The sequence below is a fragment of the Antedon mediterranea genome, chromosome 8 (genome assembly GCF_964355755.1).
Source record: "Antedon mediterranea chromosome 8, ecAntMedi1.1, whole genome shotgun sequence".
Lineage (NCBI taxonomy): Eukaryota > Metazoa > Echinodermata > Crinoidea > Comatulida > Antedonidae > Antedon > Antedon mediterranea.
Window position 1 is genome coordinate 22,426,426 of NC_092677.1, and position 22,996 is coordinate 22,449,421.

Sequence of the window (22,996 nt, forward strand, 5' to 3'; positions counted from 1 at the left end):
GAGACAAACCTCCTTCTATATAATATTTAAACATATTATTCCCTCGACCGAAATGCATTATTTTGCATTTAAACAAATTAAAGGGTAATTGCCAATCCAGTGACCACTGGTATAAAATATCCACATTCTGCTGAAGAGTAACTCTATCCAACTCATTACTTACTACTCTATACAGCTTGGTATTGTCCCTTTTTCCCCTTTTCAAAAAGTGGCACAACATTAGCCTGTTTCCAAGAATATAACATTGATTTATTAAATGAAACTGCTAAAATTTCACTGATTTACTCCGCTACTTCTTTCAAGACCCTGGAGTGTATACCATCAGGGCCAGGATACTTTTAAAATGCTTAAAGATGTATTGTCCCCCAAAAACATGAAATTTAATAAAGATTAATGAAATCAGACTTTGAATCGATTATTTTGTAGTCACTTTCGTTAAAAAAAAAAACGGCAACAATTATGTTTTCACATTTCACTGACAAAATAAATGGTTAAATTCAACCAAAAATCCATTGGCTGGCAGCCAATTTGACAATTTTTTGCTTGAAATTACATTTTATGGGTAAACACATTTGTTTTTCGATCCAATTTTTGTTCAAAGTGGGTAAATATTAGGTGACATTAAAATGGCATATTAACAAAATTATTTTTTCATCTCCATTAAATTCCATGAAATGTAAGCCAGACTCATCACGATCAGGTAGGACTGGGGACCCAACAGTAAAAACACTGGAAAATGCCTTATTAGATACTTCTGCTTTTAATTTATTTGAACCAACAGAAATTCCATTCTCATAAACTAAATGTGGAATAGACTCCTTTACCCTAGTCTAACTCTTGACATATTTCCAAAAAGCCTTAGGATTTAACTTAGACTCTGATGCTATCTTAGATTCTAAAGTTGCTTGAGCATTACGAACTTCTAAAGTAACTTTGTTTCAGCACCTAACATACTCTCATCTTGACTCTTTATCTCCTTTATTCTGATATTGATTCCAGGCCTTATGTTTTAATTTAATGGCATATTCCACATCTTTGTTCATCCACTGCTTCTTATTATAAGATGACCTGGTTCTCAATGGGACAACATTTTCTACACATTCTTGGATTGTGTTTTCAATTAATAAAGATAAATCCTCAGCATTAAATGTATCAAAAAATTGCAGTAAATTCAAATCCCTTATGTACTTCCTCATACCGTCATGATCTCCCTTATAATAATTTCCTACTATAGTATATGAACAATCCACACCAAACATTAACAGAACGTGGTCACTAAGACCCAATGGGAGAGAACATTCTAAATTCCTAATAAAACTTATCGTGCATAAAAATTAAATCTAAAATACTAGGTTCCTTCTATTTATTCTCATCTGCAGAATTCGAACTTCTATATATACACAACCAATCAACAAAGTTTCCTTCGAACAGAGTTTTAGATGAATCCAAATGGATTCCACAAACTCATTAAATCTCACTTCTGAAACGGAAATGCCTTCTTCAACAAAAATACCAGTGCCACGCAACGAATTCTGTGACAAAAATAACTGAAAGCCCTCTATGCAAAGATTAACAAAATCTACAACGGTGGATACGTTCTTGGGCAACATTTCTGTAAAAAAAAATAAAATCAGGATTTTCTAATGTCACTCGTGCAATTAACTCTTCTTTCTTATTAAGCATTGACGCACAATTGGTTTACATGCATCTAAAGTTGTCAGTATTCTTATAAGAAACTTCTGCATAACTATCACTAAGTCCCTCCTTGTTCCAACCTTGTTTTAAGTACAGTACCTTTTAGGCGCGCCTAGCCTATTGGGGGTAGCCATAACAAAGATCGTTTGCGCGACTATATATAGACTGTATTCGGGGTTAATATTCTTATCATTATATATATTTTTATGACGCACTGTTGGGGAGCGCTATTTTAGGCGCTCCTTTGATCGTTTTCAGGAGCGCCAGCGCCATGGAACTCCTTTTAAATCAAGGTCTGAGAACCGCACTTGAGCTTATGCACACGAGATCAACAAAATTTTATTTAACAATTATATAAACACAATTTCCAACCAACTTTGTGCTACTAACTCTATATTAGACAATCACTCAAAAATACTAATGTATATTTAGTCTGGAATATACAAATCACTGAAAATTCGAACACACCTGGTCTGGCCGACATGCGTCCTCTAGGAAGAGATTGTTTATGTAGTTAAGTTATGCAAGCATTCACATCAGTGCTGATCCACATCATTGTTCATTTGACTAGTCTATTGTATCTATACCTATTGTCTGTGTGATATTTTAATGGAAATTGTATTCTATTCTACATAAAAGTTGTTTCTTTGGTAAAAGTGAACAAATTCCAGGCTTACATTACATACAATTTCTCTTGTTGACATAGGTTGCATCGTTTATAATACTGTATTAGAATGGCTCACTTTCTTCCATTTATGATGTTTGATGTTCTAGTTTTCAAACATATTGACTGAGTGCTATACCAAGTTTTATACATTCCACTACGGAAAGAACTTGTATGTTCAATTAATTACTTTATTTTTAAAAAATGTTACTCATTCAAAACCAACAGCGATAATTACCGCCATTTACAGGTTCGATACATACAATACATCAAAAACATGTAACAATAAAATAAACATAATGATATTATCATTAAACCCGCTGATAAAGACTTTGCTATTATTGCTAAGAGGAGTCCCTAAGACAAGTAAACAATCCTTTTCGTTATCGTAAACTTGCAATGGACTGGAACTTGCCGATAATGTGGTAAAATCTGTTTCTTTGATGGTCAAGAAACATCCATCGATCCAAATATTGGACCTCATTTGGCACAGGTCAATCCAGTTCGAGGCGGATTTTACTTTCTTATATCTAAATTCACAAAGCAGAATATCCTGCTAGACCCATCATTTCGAGCAATAGCACTGCTACAGAGAAAATTTCTGAATATGTGGATGATTTACTTACCATATGTCACTGATATCCCGTAATACAATTTACATTCAGGACTCCACAGACTTAAAATTAACCAGATTCAAAATAATATCGTTCTGGCTACATTAGATGTTTGATCATTGTATACTAACTAACTCTCATGATGAGGAGGGAAAGTGACCCAAATACTTAGTGTCCGAACCCCTGAATATTTAATGAGTAAAATTAATGAGCTGGTTTCAGATGTTCAATGCGTTAAACAACAGAGAATTCTGGACCAACATGAGACCATGTTTCACGCAGAATCGTCGTTTTTAAAGTCACTTTCATATTAAATATGAAATTGAAAAGCAGTTTCTAGGTAGTAACCTTTAAAGACATTTGTAAAAACCTGCTCAAATACCATAGCTTTTGTAAGACCATAACTAAATCATTGTTACCAACAATAATGCATTAATTGCCGACAATGAGTATTTTATCATAATTAAAGGTGGCCACAACTATACTTGAATAGGGACTGTAGCAGTAATATTAAGTAAACAGCAAACATATTATAAATAATATTATTTTTTCTTGGTTGTTACTCTTCTTTATTCACTTGTTTTGATAATTTCTTTTGCAATTTGTATACAGATCAGAAAGTCAGCTTCAGTCAACTGGTAGTGTTTGGGAAGTATGTGATCTATTTGACAGTCTTCCTAAAAACAACAAAACAGCTGTCCTCATTAAAATAAACCAAGTGAAAGATTTAGTGAAAGATGCAGTGTTGGAATTAGAAGAGGTATATATTATAAAATAATATAAATATAAATATACAGTCACATAGAAAAATAAAAAAAACAAGACACTGAGCTTGCTTGCCAAAATAGGCTATCGTAACAGACTTTGATCTGCGATTAGGCCTCGAAGAATACAAAGCTGTCAAATTCTAGGCTATGTATACCATACATTGAATTGTTTTTATTGCTATTTGATTGTATTTTGGTTCTCTGTGTCTGATTTTTTTTACAAATATGAAGTTTAGAAGGCATCTAATTTTTAAAATTAATTTGATTGAAGTACGCACCACATTTCAGATTTAACCGGTGCGCGTCTGGTGCTAGCTCATAAATAATTAAATTTGCGTCAATTTGTAGGCCTAATAGATTTTGTTTTTGTAGAATGGCCATCACGATAGGGCAATTATTAGCACAGAGTAGTGGCAATATGTAGTGTAAATAAAAACCTATAAAACTAAATGACCGGAACACAACAGAAGCAAACACATGTGCACGCATGACATGTTTTTCGTCGGTGGTGCCTGCCTTTTTTTTCCTAAAAAAGTGCGACCTCTATTTTATGTCTTTAAATATTGCGCCTTTCAATCTGTTACCTTTCACACAGAAAACCGTAAAATTACCGTAATATTACCTTCTGTGAGAATGGGTCTAGACTGGCAATAACGTCAGCTTACTTACCACGATATTGCCACAGTTCTGTGTGATAGTAAATACTGTAATGTTTTACTAAATTCTTTACATTATGCTAAAACAAAATTGCTTGTATCATTTAGGCTGTGGTGTCTGATAGCCAAGGGGATGACTGGCAAGGATTTGAAGACCTTGGACTAGACAACAGTAATGAAAATTATACCTGGTCTGAGAAAGATAAGGACGTATTGCTATCATGTATTGGCCTGCTAAAGGTCACTAGAACATGCCTTAAGAAAGTTACATTAGCATTGAAAGAGAATGCGCAGTGGGAGGAAGAGCATCATGTGGCACAGCTTGATGATATTGCAGATATTTGTTTGACTGTTAGTCCTGCAGTTGATGAACTAGCTGAGTCTTTATATCCACCAATGAAATATGAGAATGTTACTATCAGGGTATGGAAGCATTTCTAGTTTGTATAATAAATTATAAAATACATCATATTACCAAAGAATATATTTATATGAGAAAAATGAGCAATCCACGATATTTGCATTATAAATTTGCAACACTTTTAACAGATGAATGAGCGGATGTAGGCTAAAGAAGACTTTATTAGAAAGACTTTATAAAATGTCACATAACAACAATAATACTAATTTCATTACAGGCTTTCTATCAGCCATCACTCCAAACCTATACTCCCCCCCCCCCCTTTGTTGCAATTTTCAAATGTAGTTACAAATATTTCCAATAAAGTTTTAGTCATTTTGATAGGCCAGACCCCACCCCAAACTCCCAACCAACCAAAGATAATTCAACTTTATATCCCATATGTTTCAGAAACTGAAATTTGTATGAACCAATGTCGAAAGTGGGGAAGAGTGGATATTTTGATACCATTGAATCCAAAAAGGTGGATAATGTTCAAATATAGTTTAGAACCTTTCCGGTACAATTGACCCATATATATACTATGCGTGCAGTAACAAATATTTGTATAACAAACAAACGAACATACAAACTCTCTCACTTAAGTTATAATATAGATTTGTCATGACCTCCTTATTATGTCATGTTGCAGCCTTAACACCCATGGAGTAATGGATCTGTCTAGTGCCTTTTTTAGTAGCATTAAACTCTTGCACGTTTTTTACAATTTTTAGCATGGCATACTAGGTCTGAAGAAGTGTTGTAATAGCAGATAAATGGACTTTGGTGGCAACTAATTATTTAATAGATTGCAAAACATCAAACTCACTATATAGTAATGCATATAATATTTTGTGGATATAATAATAATGGGGTCTGTGATCAGAATTGCAAGTTAACCTTCTCGTACCATGGAACTGTGGTATCATTACCTTGTATATCCTACACTATTTCGACATTAGGTTTTATTCATGACTAGTCTCGAATGTTAATTTATATGTGAATTACAGTTTTTTTATACTGACTTGCTTCTTCAAGCAAGGCCGCGCCTTTAATTTTCCATCTAATACCTACGAACAGCTCATTATGTGGATTGCTCCCAGAATGAATACTTGATTACAGAGGTGTAGGCTTGTTGTTGACTCCTCGCTCCCCCAGTCTACGCCCCTGTATTCACTTGTTTCATTTCATTTCATATCTTTCTTTGTTCTGGAAAACTCATTCAATACATAAGCACAGTACTGGTCTCTCATGAGGTCCAGATTTGTGACTTAACTTCAAAATTAAAGCAAAATATATACATATGTAAACAAAAACTTACTTTAAATACTTTTAAATTCATTAATTGGTAATTTTGTCCATGTTGGAGTAACTACTGTAGGGTATTTGATTGACTACATGTGTTTTTATGATGAGTGGTGTGCATAAATTGAAACTTGGTTGATAGATATGAAGGAGCAATATCTTTTAAACGTTTAAAAACTAGCATCAACAATTGTGTCTTCCATTTAAGTGATAACATTAATTTCAGATCAATTGGTTCTAGAAAAGTTAAAAAGCAGGAATTAAAATCAAATCTAACAGGAAGCGAATCTTTGATGTGTTTAAACCCAATTTTAAGATTTTACCCAAAAATTGTCTTTTTTTTCATAACCACAAACTATAATCTTTGATGTTACTCAATTTAAACTTGCACTCAATAAATTGTTTGATTGCTGATTCATAGGTCCTGCCCATGCCCTTCTACCATTTTGAAATCAGTAAACTGCAATGTAGATATTTAGAAGCAGCCTATTCGACTCAATGTCACCTGTTATTTTCTCCAGATAGTTCAGGTTCACTGCCAATAACGTAAAAATGCTGCTTAATGGAAATTAACTTAAAGAAAAAGAGTAAAATGTGTGCTAGAAGTATGGTATGCGTTACATGGCTTTTTGTTTTTTTCAGACTGATCACTTAGCTGGGATTTCTAGAAATCTGCTAGATAGGACAAAATCAAGCCATATATGCACAGAAGGTGATATGTCATGGATTGAATTCTTGTACAAGGCAATTGACCATAATTTGGAAAAGATCAGTGGGTGCATTATTTGAGGCAGGTACTCATACTTAATTATTACTATAGATATTTTAAATCCTTTCAAAACATGATCGCACGAGGTCCATAATAGGTGGGGGAATAATTTTTGTTGCATCATCAAAATCCGGCTAATTTAGTATTGAATTGAAGCTGTTTTTTTCTGTTTGATAAACCACATTGTTAGATTTGACTTTGCGTGGATGTCGTGCGAAGATGCCAAGAAGACCACTGAAAAAAATAATCCTTACCCAAATTATCAGTGTTGACCATTTTCCTTACAGAGGGAATTTATTTCTGTGCTTATTACTAAATTACTGTCGTCCAGGCAATGTGCATGGCATGCATCTATTAGCGCGTTAATTAATGATTGGATACCCCCGCAGTGGACTATTCTATTTTCGGAACTAGTCTTCCTCGCACACGAGGCATGTTTGAAAATGTCGCTTCTCATGGAATATTTGCTTTGAAACGTCAATTTAACCGATTTATTAAATGATTTGATAAGTGGAGTATTTATCAAGCTGCTATACAAAGCAAGTATTTTAGGAAAAAAATGTACCAAATAAATTTAAGAAGCTTTAAATTTGATATGCGGCCGCCGTAACCTATTCTCAAATCGCGAAAATAAAAGGTCGTGATATAGTTAAAAATGTAAAGTAACAAAAATTTAGGGCCGCGAAAATGTTGAGCTTTACAGTACAGTCTACAGTAAATAATCGTACTAATACATATTACATTGCAAAAAAAAAGAGTAAATTCGCATTTGGGCTTTTTTAGAACTTTTGAAAAAACATGCGCAAAATGGAAGGGAATGGGGGAAATACCTAAAAAAAAATATTTAAAGACCCCCAAAAGAAAATAGTCTTGTAAAACCCTGTGGTATCTATGGACAAAAATAAGAACTTTAAAATGGATATGAAATGGATTTAGAATTTACTTTAGGGTCATCTGTCACATTTGTTAAACTACATGGCTACTATCAAGATTATTCAAAACCTTTTTTATTTTATTCCATATTTTCGGACCCTGTCCTCTGATAGAAGACCTAGCGAGGTCAGTAACAAAAAAGTGAGGTCTATACCAATTAGATGATCTAGTTTCATATGAATGAAAACAATGTGATTTAATAAAATAATTAGAAAAGATGTCAGGAAGTAAGTTATTGTGGAATTTATACATGAAAATTGCAATTTGAAGCTTGTGGATATCAAAAACTGTAAGACTGTTTAATTTATGGAATAAAGGAAATGAAGGAGCACGGTAATGCGAGTTTGTACAAAGACGCATAATTTTTTTCTGTTTGATGTGAACTGAATGCAGGTGGCAGTTATTAGAATCAGCCCATATAATATTGGAAAATTGAATATGTGGTAAAACAAGATTTTGATAAAGTATAAATAGGGTTTCAGTTGTTAGTGTCAATTTTAGTCGGAAAAGGATACCGGTATATTTTGAATCAAGATTGGTGACATACATGTTATGTTGTTTCCATGTTAATGTGTCATCTATTAATATACCTAAAAATTTTGTTGTTGAAACTTTGGAAATAGGAATATTATCAATATATATATTATCAACATTAAGTGCGGTTACAATGTTTATTTTTAAATAGCATGTATGTGGTTTTATCCAAGTTGAGAGACAGAATATTAGCTTTTAGCCAGGTTGATACCTTTGTCATTTCAAAATTTACTGTGCGAATGAGATGTGTAATGTTACAGTGTGATGCTAATAAATGTGTATCATCAGCGTAAATGATAAATGAAAAGAAGTTGCCTGATGTTGAAGTTGTCTGATGATGATAATTTATATGCTCGTTTAAGCATGGTATAGACAATATTTTTTTATGTTAACATCAACATGGCTATGATAGTGCAAGAGAAGTCCTTTGTCAGTAGGTTTTCTGTACACCTTGGTTTCTAATGCATTGTCAAGTGTTTAGATGGTAAAATTAATACTATAAATAATAGAGTTATTATGTGCAACTTTCATAGTAAAATCAATTGCAGTGTGTGCATTATTTATCGTGTCCAGAAACTTTTATGCCTCATCCTGGCTGGGCATAAACACAATTTGTGTCGTCAACATATTCTTGTTAGAATTCTGTAAGGTCTTTTCAAACATTTATTAATCGACAAGCCATACACCTAGGTGAAGTCTATTCTTCAAATTTTCATTTGCCCTTCAAATTTCTTGGACATTTGCATAAATAGTCTGGTCAAATACACAGACAATATTTCGTAACATTAACCTATTCACCATATTGGTGTTCTCGTATATCGCAGTATTAATTATCGTCAAATCTGTTGCACTGGTAAGTAGTGAATTGCTGTGTTTATGGGCCGTTGCTATAGCCAGCTATGTCCCATGAGGACATATTCATTAATAAGCTGTTTCATAGCTGCAGCTTTAGTATCTAAGGCCGACAGTTTTGCGAATTTGCAAACTCGATATAATTTATAGGTCCTAGCTGCTGGACCCAAAAAAACGTCTGGGAAAAAAGATTCTATGAGGGCTCACGGTTGAATGATTTTTAGATTCTTGCCCTTTGATTGGTTGACGCGTCTCAACAGATTGTGGAAGAATTTTCACTTGTACCACTGTAAAGTCACTTTGTCTCTAGAGGGTATTCAGTTGCATGCCTACAGGTCAGGTTGAGAATGAGGTCACAGACAAACAGGCTACAGCACATTAAAGTTCAAAATTGACCATTTTTAAATGCCATTTTTGAATTAGTAGATTAATATTTGTTGGCAAATAATACATTGTTGGAAAGGTACACATGTCTTCTTTCAAATGCTGTGTATACAATTAATTAGTGAGAAAATGGGCATGTGATTCATAATTAAAGAACTATCTGTGCTTTGTATGTATCTTTGCGATTAAAGGACATCTTTTTTATAATTAATCATAATTAATCAAAAACAACAATGATTAATTTTAAAATGTCGTGGCGTTTTTTGTAAGAAATATTTCTTGTTTAATTTGTACATGATTCCAATTGTTTGTATTTACCATATCCCAGATCAACTAAAAATTATTTAGAAATAAACATTACTTTTATTTATGTTTCTTTATATTTATTATTTTTTCTGTGGATTTTGAACACAGACATGGTCTTTTTTCATGTGTCATCTTTAGTTGTTTAAATGCTTCTTTTTTTCAACAAAGATAGTAGAAAATATGAATTTTCATTTTTTTTAATACAACCAACCTCTGGCGTAATGTTTCATGTGAATATGAGAAAAGTATAAGCAAGCACAGTCAAAAGGTAAAGCTACCACTAGACAATAGACGGGCAGGGATTCAACTTTAAAGAAATTTTCCTACCATATTATACTGTAGTTGGCAAGCAAAATAAAAAGAATGGTATCGAATCAAGTTGATCACAAAACTTTGACAGGGTGCATATGTAGTAATCTTACAGGACTGTGGGAAAGACTGCAAGAAACTATCAACATTCAGTCAGTAGAGGAACCTAGAAAGTCTGTAGATATATTACCATTATTATTTGGTTATTTATTTTCAGCTTTCTCATGGGATTCAACAGTGCAACAAAAAGACCAGCTATAGTATTTTAATGTACACACTCTTGTATTGCTTATGGCTCGGTGGACTCCACTTTGCAAGGACTTTTCATGATGTCAGAGCAGCCAATTAAGGCACTCTCTTATCTTTCCACGACTGTGTGTTAACTAGTTCATTGGGGTAAACCACCTACTCAAAAGTTTTGTCTATACTAGACCTACGGTTTATAGTCGGAAGACTTGTTCTACCACTAGAACCATTCAGTGAGTGAGCCTTGAACCCTTGCCAATGTTACGGTTACAGTAACAGTCAACCTGGTCTATATCGCAATTCCTGTGAAGTTTACATAGTACGTGGAGGCCATCTACAAACAAGGCTCAAGAAGAGGAAAACCTGAAAAGTTATCAAAAATGATTCACTTTCACAACACAAAGTTTGTTAGGAAGATGCGGATGATTGCCATCGTGGTATTCCAAGTATCATCAATGCTAATTTCATAAAACAACACATAACAGGTTATCAAGACTGTCTTTTCACCAGTGATATTTATTTGTACATTATGTTTAATTGGGCAGCATGCCACTCGCTCCTCATTACTTCCTGCCCTTTGTGGTCACTGACTTTGACACTTGGCAGCAATTACAGGGCCAATATATATATATATAAATCCAAAGGCAAATTACTGAAAAAAAAATGACAATGCTGTGGGTACCAGTGGCTGATACAAAAAATCTCAATGTAGATACAAAAAAAAGAAGCGAAAAGCTAAATCAAAACGATAAAGTAAACAGCCAGAAAAGTTAGCAGAGCTTTCGGGCAACACTAGCCCTTCATCAGTGCAATATATATATATATATATTACAAAAATATTTGTTTTGGTTAAATATGCTTTTTGTACGGCAGAATCACATATGTATTTTCTAGTGATCACCTACTGTGCTTGCTTTACGTCAACATTTCGTCAACTACTCTACAAGAATGTTGTAGTAACAATGAAAATACATCCTCTCATTCTTTTTAGGAATCACATGATATACTGCAAACATCACTCTTGTTCAAAGTCAAAGCAGCTCACCGCCTTTAATGTTAGTACATATTATTTAAATTTCTTTATTTTGTCCAACCAACAACAAGAAACAAAAACTTGTGGATTTATAGTTTTTTATGGGATTCCTTCATTAAAATGCCTCATATATGTCTGCTATTCAAAAAGCATCCTGCTAATCTGTATCTTCATTGATATCAACTATATCTTTCTTCACCATTTTCTACAACTCTTATCAAGTTGTTGATAGTGATGAGAGTTTGGGTTTGCTGACTGTCATTATGTTGATTTATTTTTGTTGTTGTTTCTTTTTAATTTGCTTCAGTATGCCTGTTATCTTAGTTGGTTTTAACAGTTTGTAGGAAAATTTCTACAAAACCTCCTGAACATTGTCTTTGAGCTAGAGTAGGTTATGTTGGAACATTATAAATATTGAGTAGATTAATATAAAGGTCTGATTGTTCTATTTTTTTTTTCTTGAATTGTTTCTGAAGGTTGTTGTATTCAAATACAAGGTTATGTTTTGAAGGATTTCCATGATGAACCAATTTTAATACGGGTCTCCAATTAATCCATCACTTTTAAGGAGCGCCTGTGTGATCACTCTCCTTAATGATCTCTAACGAGAGCAACTTATCATGATTGCAAGTCATTAAAAAGAGGAATTTACTTCCATTTCCTCACAGTGTATCCAATGCGGTGTCAGAGAAATGCCTCCTCAAGAGCAAAACATAAAGTACCAATTGTTTCTGTTATTGAACAAAGCAATTTTTATTTATGGAAAATAGTTAATAAAACAAATACATAAATAAAATACATGTTTCACTTCTGTCTTTGTTTTATAATGAATATTTCTCCTGAATATTTCAACCGATAACCTTTTCTTAATTACTTTTAAGGCGTAATAATAATATTAACATTAATTATTATTATTAATGCAAGTGACCCTCTACAGTGAATATGTAGCTACTTCTTTAAAATAGCATTCAATCTAATGCGATTTTAGTCGAATCAATTTTGCAGGCATATGTGACCATTAAATAGCTGGATCCATATTGACCTTGACCTAGTGACCTAATTTGCTTGAATGCCCTCTACAGCGAATAAGTAGCCAGTTATTAGAAATAACATTATGTGATTTTGAGTGATTTTCAACTTTGGAATATCTATTTTAATTTATCAATTTGCGGCTTTGTAAAATTACTGAATTCTTGTGTACTTGAACATGTAATTTGCTTATTTAGTCTGTCCTTTTGCTCTTTTTGGGAACTTGGCCTTGCTCGAGATTGTCTTTCTTAAATACTTCTCCGCTTGTCCCCTTTTTCTTTACCATAGAAGTTTCTTCATTTAGTTGCTCTAATTCTTTTTTCCGTTGTAATCAGTTGGGCATCTCTCTTCTACTTCTCTCATGTTCTTTATGTTTTTCATAACTCTTAGGCCGTGTTTCAGCAGCCAAAAATTAACCGATAAAAATCAACTGATAATTAACAGATAAAATTATATCATTCAAATCAGATAATTATCAGATAAATGCGATTTTTTAATATTTTACCTGAAGGATAAATGTTCAATAATGTCTGATGTGTACTTCATTTTTACAATTATTTTGTATGGTTAACAAATTAATCAATAATTTTGTTATAGCTGTGGAAACACAGCCTTATCCATTTTATTTGCTTTCATTGTTATTTATGTTCTATAGATTCTTGTTACTTGCGAGATAAAGTCGTCTTCTACCATATGCACCAAAAGCATGGCCTTATAGACATAACTGAATTTGAGTTTGCAGCAATCATATAATATATTGTTTGTCTTTGAAACAAAGGTACATGGAGGCGTATCAACCATTCCAATAATAAACCACTGGAACTTTTCTCCAAAAAGAGTGCTGGGCTATTCCATGATAACTCGCATTACATTTAATGGGTAGTTGAATGAGTGTTTGTGTCATTATTTCCATACCAAATAACCTAGAGCATAATTGTTTACTGTAAGGGTAGAGTATAAGTGTATGACCTAAACCAGACAAGAACAAATCAAAAATAATAATTTGTTTAACTTTGAGACACATTTAATGAAATTCTCCTAATACTAGAAAGCTATGGTTAAAAAGTTATTGCTATATATGTGTACTGTTATGCAAGTAACAAAAGTACTTAGAAAAAATGTTATGAATATTTATCATTAAATTGTAAACACGATACACCTTGGTAACTCGCGTTACATTATGTCCACGATATAGTATAACTGTCAATCCTTAATTAAACATGAGAATTGAAAATGTTTAAACATCAACATTACAGTGCCAACACAATTAAATTAAAGCTTGAGAAGAAATATGGGTTTTGTTAAAAAAACCAACTGTATAGGAAAACAAACTTTAAATTTCATTTAACATTAAAACTATTTAATGTCCCTCACTCAAAACCTGGTTTCTAACTTAAAGTGACATCGATTATTTGCAACTTCAGGTTTGTCTAATTTATGAACCATGCTCTCACTCTTATAGTAAATCATATCTCTTGGTGTTGGCCATTTCCAATTTTGACCAGCTGGTTCCATCACCGAGACTTGGAAGTCATTCTCTGCTCCCAATGCGACTACTTCGCCTGGAAAGATGATACCATCGTAGTCTACTGCATACCAATCTCCAATATTTATCAGTAAAGCACTGTTTACTGATGACATACTCTTGGAGCTGGAAGGTTGGTTGTCTTTGGACAGAATATACGCTACAACTTCATTGTTGACATTCTTAATGAAGTGCATTCGTTTGATGCCTTCAATATGTTTGGAGTTGGTGAACACAGAGCTCAGGTTTAATAACTGGTTCCGCTTTTCTATGTCAGTTGGTGATATGTTTTTGACCACCACGTTGACCATATCTGATGCTGCTTCAACAAAACTGTCCGAGTTTGTAACTATGGACTTGCGTGTGGATACCTTGTTCCATACGAAACGCTTAACAGAACCTCCAATACCATCCACTGGGCCTTTGCCATGTGATGTACAGAAAAAATTCCATTGAATCATTATTTCATGCTTTGTCTGTAAGCCTGCAATAGACGCTGCTATAAAACGGTTTTTGAATTGTGAAGCAATTGACAACAATTTAACTCCTTGGGGAAGGTAACCTAACAGAATATCCATATATGCTAACACAGTGTCCTTTGAATGGACAAGATTATCAGAGGCCAGTACATATGAGTGGATTTTGCCAGAATGCCATAGAGCAGCGGTAAGCAGACTGACCTGTTTTTGATTCCAATGTGCCGTCTGTATTTCGTCTTGACTAATGCATTGGTAGTTTTCAGAAAAATCTACTTGTAAGAGAGCTACCTCCTTGTCAAATGTTTCTGATAGTGCTTGGGACCTTTTCTCGTTGTAAGCAGCTGCTTGCTGTCGTTTTATGAAACAGTGTTCCATAAATTGAGGTAGAATTTTACACATGTAATCAAGAAGCTCTTCTGTTGTTCCCTCTTCAGTAGTTTTTATCAACCTCCCTTCATCATCCGTCTTCCAAATAAACCATGATGTATTTACCGATTCTTCTATATCATAAAAATTGCGCATTCTCTTTGCATTCATGCAGTTTGTGCATTTATTTAGCCAGCAAGATCTAGTTGGATTTTCACAAAGGAGCTGATTTGGCAGGTCATGGGAGTAAGTAGGATAATTATCAGAAAATTCTATGGCAGCATGACGTTTTTGGTGTATTCCTCATATTTACCACTCGTTTTTAAACATTCTCTGTATCGCTTTTGCTTTTTGGCACTTGTTAACAGCATTTTACTAAAAATATAAAAATTAAAGTATAAAAACATACAAAAATACAGGTATGCATGACATCAGAGTTTCATATCCTATCACTCTAAATATAGAAAAGCTATTATTAGGTGATCACAGACCATTAGTAAAGTAAATGCCCATGAAGGAAAACCGGTCTACCTAATTTAAGGTTTCTACAGTACTACTAGTACTAGCTAGGCCTATATGGGCCTAGATAGTTTAACTATTATTTTAAATTAATCTAAACAATTGTATTTATTTTTCTGTACTGGTACTTACTACTTATTATTTTAATTATTAAAAATATCATACTTACCAAATCTAAACAATTTACTAGATTTGATTATGTTGAGAAGAAGCTGATTGCAAATTGAGAAAAGTTCTCATGATACAATTCAAATTTTATTACATCTGTAGCACGGCAACCATATAGTAAGCATTGCATAAATCGCCTAAATTATAAGTGCGTTAATGGGTGCTGCCCTCTACTAATATTTAATAAGGGACTCCCTGTAATTAAAGATGACTGTTGCTTACACAAATATTAACAATTAGGAGCATGTAAGCACATGTAAGCAATGTATAACAGGGTAACTCGCGTTACATGTTGGTAACTCGTGTTACATGGTAACTCGCGTTACCAACTTTGTCCGCTCTTTAAATGAAAATTTAAAGAGTTATATGAAAATTTGTATTATTGGTGGAACAAGCAAGTATTTAGATTAGAAAATCTCAAGTCTTTTTATATTAGCTCAAAAAACAAATTCAAAGAAAGAAAAACTTTGTGTTTTAGTAACTCGCGTTACATGACATAAATGCACACTTTTTTATCAATAAAAAAAATAATTTTGGATAAAACATGTCATTGTCATTTTCAAGAATTGACCAAACCATATTAGACAATACAAAATCAATGGAAATGCTTTGAAAACTAAATTGTTTCTTTGAAAAATTATAAATGTGAAATGCACAAAAATATCTACTATTTTCACTTAAATAATAACATGTCGATATTTTCTTCATATTCTAAAAAATATTAAAGAAATTGCAATAATTTTTTTTGTTTATAGAAGTATAACTTATATGGAATGCTTGTCTAAATATGAAATTTTCAGGACATGTCCACTATCTCATGGAAATGCGCCCTGCTGCATCTTGAAGAAGAACAAGACATCTCTGTCATGCTAAAAACATTGAACAAGAACAAGAAACTCTTGATGCTTCTTATAAGATGCACTCATATATTGGAACACTGTTGTTGTTAACAGTGCAACATGCAACATTTTGTTTATTTTTCATTTTCTTTTATCCACACTCTTTAATTTTTTTTATATTGAATATTTATGATAAAAGGATTGACACACATTCAAAATATCTTTCATACATAGATCTACAGTATCCCGCTTTCGACGGGCTATCTTGCCTTTAGATATTCTGCTATGAATTTCTGTTAAAATGTTGAAAATACATAATATAATTTTGTTTTCATAAATTTATTCATAGGCCTATAGTTGGCCTTTTATCTATTTAAATGACTAGGGATGCATCTTATCAATTATTTAATGAACAAAGATGCTTTTCTACATAATTAATAAATCCAGATCGTTACTTTAACACAATTTCAAATTGGTGTTTAATAAATAAGTTTTAAAATAATATGATAACAAAAAGTTTATAAAATAAATCAGTAAATTCTATTTTATATTTTGTTTATTGGATTAACTGTTTTATTTATTATAAGGTTAGGTTAAAGTTGAAACCGAAGCTTATTTGTCCATCTCCATTTCAGCCATTTTCAAGGCATGGATGTTCTCCTAATATCTTGATGAGGGAAAAGGATGTGAATTTTGATCACATCCTTATCCCTCATCATCTTTATTTATTTTCATAAAAACATCGTCGGCTGCACTGAAATTATTAATCCGTCATTTTCCAAATTAAAATCATAGTCATACATATGATCTAATTGGAAAAATTATAAATTTGTCATACAATATAGATTTGTCATGCATTTGTCATGCATTCAAAGAATGAAAAATTATAATTTTTCATGAAGAGTCGTTTAATTGGAAACATTTTTTTCATGTTTGACAAAGTGATTTGACAGTCTTTGTTGGTAGTTTACAACTAATTGTCAAAGTGCGTGGTGGGTTCGGAATGTTAAATAATGTGGGCACCGCATTCCACACTGATCATCCTGTAAACTCAAAAACTCAAGTCTGAACGTTTTGTGTTTACGGCCCATCTGGCACGCCTGAATTATTGAAATACGATTTAATGGGTATAATTTTATTAATAATGATAAAATGACTTTTGATAATAATACTCATACATAGGCCTATTTTTACTAATAATAAAGATCAAATAGATAATGTTAGGTAAAGGCATAGACTAAATATATATTAGGCCTATCCAATATAGGCTTAAGTATATATAATATAAATATAGGCCTAGCCCCACCCTACTATGGCCTAGGTCAATAAAATATAAATTAACAGGCACAGAATAAATTATAAACCGCCAGGTGGTATGCAGATGTTATAAATAGGCCTAGGCATAAAATACATATAAAATATTAAAATCAGTAAAAAGTCTAAAGAATTGATTTAAGCCTCGATCATCTAGGCCTAGTACTGAATGGCAATATATTTAAGTTAAATACAGGCCTGCTAACCTCTTTAACAATGGATATTGGTTCCTCATATTGTTCATCACTCTATAAAATAAATTAACATTACGGATTTAATCCAATTATGTGAATCATAAATTAATTATGCTATAATATGTAATAATAATACGTTATATCATTGGCAATTTGGCCTACTTTCTATAATAATTTGTTCTGACCGAAAGTAGGATACAATAAAATGAAGCGTAAGTGCACAGGCAGCCAAGCAATAATATTAATAAACTATCTGTTGTGTATGTTAGTACCTCTTCAACGGTTACGGTAATTGTCAGTGTTACTAGTTAGGAATTTAGTCCAGTCATTTTAACTTTTAACTTGGAACTAATTGCAACAGAATTTTTTTCACCGCAATGCATTTCTTTGAGGTCCCCATAACACCATACTAAAAGTCCCAACAAATCCGAATAGGGGAAAGACGTCTAATTTGCATAAATTCAAAATGGCCGCCAAAATTCAATATTTTGACATATTTTGACTTGTAGACGACCTATTTGAATTTGCAGAGTGAGGCATTGGCCCATGAGCTTTCACTTGTAAAAGGTTACAATGATATAGGACTGGTTAATTTGCATATATTAATTTGCATATTTTTAAATAGCTGCCAAATACGTACATAAATCCTATTATCTGCTGGTTTTATGAATATAGACTCAATTTTGTCATACCTTTTAATTAGAAAGAATTGTATGACTTCTTGGTAGAGGTTATCCAAGCATGTTCAGAATGTTTATGAATGGATTTTGGTGAAAGAGAAATCTGTGTAAAAAGCTGAATAAAAGTCTTTTGCCAAGTTTGTATCTCGTTTAAAGTTAATGCATAGATTTATTAAAATAATCATTGTTCAATAAAGTCACGTTGGTATTTATTTGTTTCTAACATTTTGCGCACTAATACTAATAGCGTCAATTAATTTTTAATTTTCACGTATGTCTGGTGGCTCGGAATTCCTGCAGCTTATTCCTCTGCAAGTCTGTATACACATCACTACAGAAGAGCCCGTGTCAAAAAGTACACCTTTTCGTATTGCACTGGGTCTTGCAACCACAGCAGATAACATTCAGCAGTTCAGATGGTGCTGGGGATTTATCAGTCTGCTTAGGGGTGTCTCGAAAACAGAGACCAGAGACCCGAGACCCCTACTAAAACGTCTAAATAATACGTTATATAGGGAGTCTCTGTTTTCGAGATTTTCTCGAAAACAGAGACCCCATTCCTCTGGCTTCATATTTCTGTTTGATCTTTTCCATTGCATTAATTCGAAAATACACACAGAGGCTGTGATAAACAGCAGCTGCAGAGGTTGGTGGCAATGTTTGGGGCTCCACATGTGAGGTTCCCTTGGAGATTTTTTCACAAACTGTGAAGTGCACTGTAACGCCTATACCATCAAGAACATACTGGAGCTCTTCACTGGGTTTGCGTTGCTCTTCTAACATAGCTTTACAAATGGTATCAGCTAGGACTACCTTCTTTGGTTGCAGTGGGAGATGAATCAAACAATGCAGGAGGATAACTACAGAGTTCATAATTGAAAAGAGATGGCACACCTTAGTAGTGATCTCGAATAGTAGGCCGAATAAGTCGCTGGAATAACAGTTGGGGATCAACCATAACAGATTTACCCAATACCTTTACAGTTGACCGTGATGCTAGTGTGACTGCTTGGTCAGCTTTTTGGAATTTGAAATCTTCTACAAATTTTGCAACCATTGGTTAAATAATCTTTTCCCCAATTTCTCTTGATCTTTCAACATTGAGTCCTTCTTGCACTGCCATGCCATTAGCTATATTAAATAGTGAGTTATTCTCAACAAAAGGACTTCTTTCTGTCAGGTAGGTGATAAGCTGATATGTATCTCTTACATCTGTTGTGCTGGTCACTAGTTTCATATGACACATCACTTAACTTCTGCATAGCTTCATTAGTGCTTGCACATGCTGGCATTGACACAACCCACACTAGTTGCTGATTTTCTGACATTCCTTTTCCTCTTGTGAGCCCACCAACAGTTGGATCTCCCTTCTCTCTGCATTCACCATCTATTTCTATTGTTGTCCTTGATTTTCTAAAGGTACCTCTGTTGTCGGCATCAATACACTTTCTTTCATCCACATCCTCCTGTGGTCGCACATTACAGCTGACCACTGTCCTCTCAGATTTATGGATACCATTCTGTCAATTTCTATATGCAAGGTATCACCACCGTCTACCATCTGCGCAGAATTCTTTTCAATATCAACATCTAATTCCATGTCTGGCACTTGAACATTGTCTTTACTGCCTGTGTGTTAAACAATTACGTCTGCAGTTGGTGTTTTGACATTGTAGGTCTTTGCTATAAGGATAGTCTTCAATGCAACGTCAACTAACAAGTGACCACCGACTGCTCTGGAAACAGCTTTGCCTGTCAGCATATGGCGTACAACGTTACCTACATACACAACTTCTAGAAGCTCTTGCAATCCTAAACTTACCATGAGGTGTCCAATACTGATGTCCTTCATGTATTGACCCCTAGACCAGCATGGTCAGGTATGATACTAAATGCTTCATCATCACGGGCCATACCCTGAAGAATCGTCTGTCACTCATTTCCATGTGGAACCCACCGAGTCTGAGAACTATGTGCTTCAGATCATTGCTAGCTGGTTGAGACTGTGTAATGGTCAAGGCCTTCCAGTAAAAGGGTTGGTCAAATGTGAGGATGGGAGTTACATTTTGCTGTTTTGCTTGAGCTGATATGAACTTCAAAATAGAATAAAAACAGAATGGATCACTTGGGTGTAGATCAATCATTTTTTAGAAACGTGACAGACGATTGTCCAGGGTATGGTCCGTGATGCTGAAGCATTTGCATCATACCTGACCATGCTGGTCTAGGGGTCAACACATGAGGGCGCCAGTGACAAAAATATGAAAAACTAGAGGGTACTCCGAGAGTACAAACCTCCGCCTACTGTAAAATTCCCCTACATAAAATGTCCCCGGAAAAATATATATATGTTTTTATTAGTTCTAAGTGTAAATAGGCTAACTGCACATTACAAAGTTGTAGATGAGAGTTTGGAGCCTCTCACAATTCAGATCGCTGGTTCAAGTCCTGCTGAGGTTTATTTTTTATTTCTTTTATTTTGTGGACCTTGATTTTGACCCTGACCCTTCAAAATTCAACCACAATTATATGATCAGTCATTGATCATTGTGGCTAAGTTTGGTGAGAATCGGATAAAAACTGTGGTCTCTAGGCAGTAACAAAATTTTTGTATTAGTTGTGACCTTGACCTATGACCTTCTCCCCTCATATTCGAACTCCTCCAAGCGTTTGGGGCATAGATCATTGTGGCCAAATTTGGTGAGAATTGGATAAAAACTGTGGCCTCCAGGGATGGTATGAACAAATTTAGTCTATATTCATAAAACCAGCAGATAATAGAATTATGTATGTATTTGACAGCTATTTAAAAATATGCAAATTAATATGCAAATTAACCAGTCCTAAATCATTGTACCCTTTTTCAAATGAAAGCCTATGGGCCAATGCCCTACTCTGCAACTTTAAAGCATTCAAATAGGTCGTCTACAAGTCAAAATATGCCAAAATATTGAATTTTGGCGGCCATTTTGGATTTATGCAAATTAGACGTCTTTCCCCTATTCAGATTTGTTGGGACTTTTAGTATAGTGTTCTAGGGACCTCAAAGAAATGTATTGCGGTGAAAAAAATTCTGTTGCAATTTGTTCCAAGTTTCGCTAAATTTTGGGCTAAAATGACTGGACTAATTACATTTTATTTTATTTCGCCGACACGAAAACAATAATAACATTCAAGGGAGTGTTGACTGTAGGTGCCTATTATTTTGCATACACCATTACCTCTAGGTCGTTGAACTCTGCCGTGCTGCTAGTCTTTTCGACGGTCTGAAAAAAAAACATGTACTTGTATTCACCATTATTACTCATACACATAAATATTATAATTATGATAGGGATGTAATTATGGTGATACATGACTATAACCCCCTTTATTGTTTTGTATTTTTATTTTTCGGAGATAGTCATTTGTTTGCATAGCTTAGTATTTCTATTGTCAATGGACCGGCAAATATAGGCATCAGATTATGATGCGGGTGGAGCTATAGCCAATGACGAGCTTCAAAGTGTTCACAAATGAGTGAGCTGCTATCATACTACTAAATTTGTATTATATCATTCTAGGCATCTTACAGGTCGTTACGAAGTATTAGTAGTATAACTGCACTTAATGACAGACCATATTTAAAGTACAAAATGTACTTTCTTCCAATTTTCTTCAATCAGCACAGATTGGACAATTAGCCTTCCGACCTCCTTGACGGCCAAAATTTTACTCAGCTCAGTCCTCATTGATTCATCTAAATTAAACGGGTGTGTAGAAAGCGACGACCTCGAATTTGACGACCCGGGCGAACTCGAGTTGGACGACCCATAACACGAAACCGACGACCCCTATAGCCTAGCCTAACCTAGGCCTAAGTGTGGTATAACATCCCGAAGCCGAACATAGGCAAAGATCTTTAAACCATACCTTATAATACTCACAAGCAAGCAATTGATTGAAAAAATACAGAAATATCGCCATATGATACTGAATGTGTCGACACGAACAAACGAACAGATATGGAACGCCAAGAGTGTATCATTAAAACTGCATTCGACATATTAAAAATAAATTAAAAAGAAATAAATATTATACATTACATGGTTAAACCATGGACGTATGATTACATCTCGTCTTCTTATAACGAACACTATAGACCTACCAAGCAGCGTGTTGCGAACATGTGCATTGGGAGGGCCATAAGAAAGCTTTACATTTCACCATAGAGATATTATAATCACACATATGCATTATATACGGTCAAACCTTATCCGCCGCTGAAAAAGGGGCCGTTTTGACCTGGTATTTCATGTGCTAATCGAGTCGAATGCAGTTTTAATGATGCACTCTTGGCGTTCCATATCTGTTCGTTTGTTCGTGTCGACACATTCAGTATCAAATGGCGATATTTCTGTATTTTTTCAATCAATT

At 33.9% G+C, this 22,996-nt stretch overlaps 1 protein-coding gene and 1 long non-coding RNA gene across 4 annotated transcripts in view; one reads left to right on the forward strand and one right to left on the reverse strand.

Moving 5' to 3' along the window:
* Positions 1 to 16,585, forward strand: part of LOC140056536 (cyclin-D1-binding protein 1 homolog) — a 61,538-nt gene extending 44,953 nt beyond the window's left edge. For 2 of the 3 annotated variants that reach the window (XM_072101935.1, XM_072101938.1), the window contains exons 5-8: positions 3,586 to 3,733; positions 4,505 to 4,819; positions 6,744 to 6,895; positions 16,354 to 16,585. In XM_072101935.1, coding sequence (XP_071958036.1) covers positions 3,586 to 3,733; positions 4,505 to 4,819; positions 6,744 to 6,890 — 610 coding nt within the window. In that variant the 3' untranslated portion in view covers positions 6,891 to 6,895; positions 16,354 to 16,585. The remainder of the gene's footprint in view (positions 1 to 3,585; positions 3,734 to 4,504; positions 4,820 to 6,743; positions 6,896 to 16,353) is intronic. The other variant, XM_072101936.1, reaches the window with a different exon arrangement.
* Positions 802 to 22,402, reverse strand: LOC140056537 (uncharacterized). Its single transcript, XR_011846773.1, has 4 exons — positions 22,199 to 22,402; positions 21,802 to 21,846; positions 17,913 to 17,954; positions 802 to 1,612 (listed from the first exon to the last, which is right to left on the reverse strand). It is a non-coding gene; the product is annotated as an uncharacterized lncRNA (long non-coding RNA).
* Positions 22,403 to 22,996: the final 594 nt, after the last annotated feature.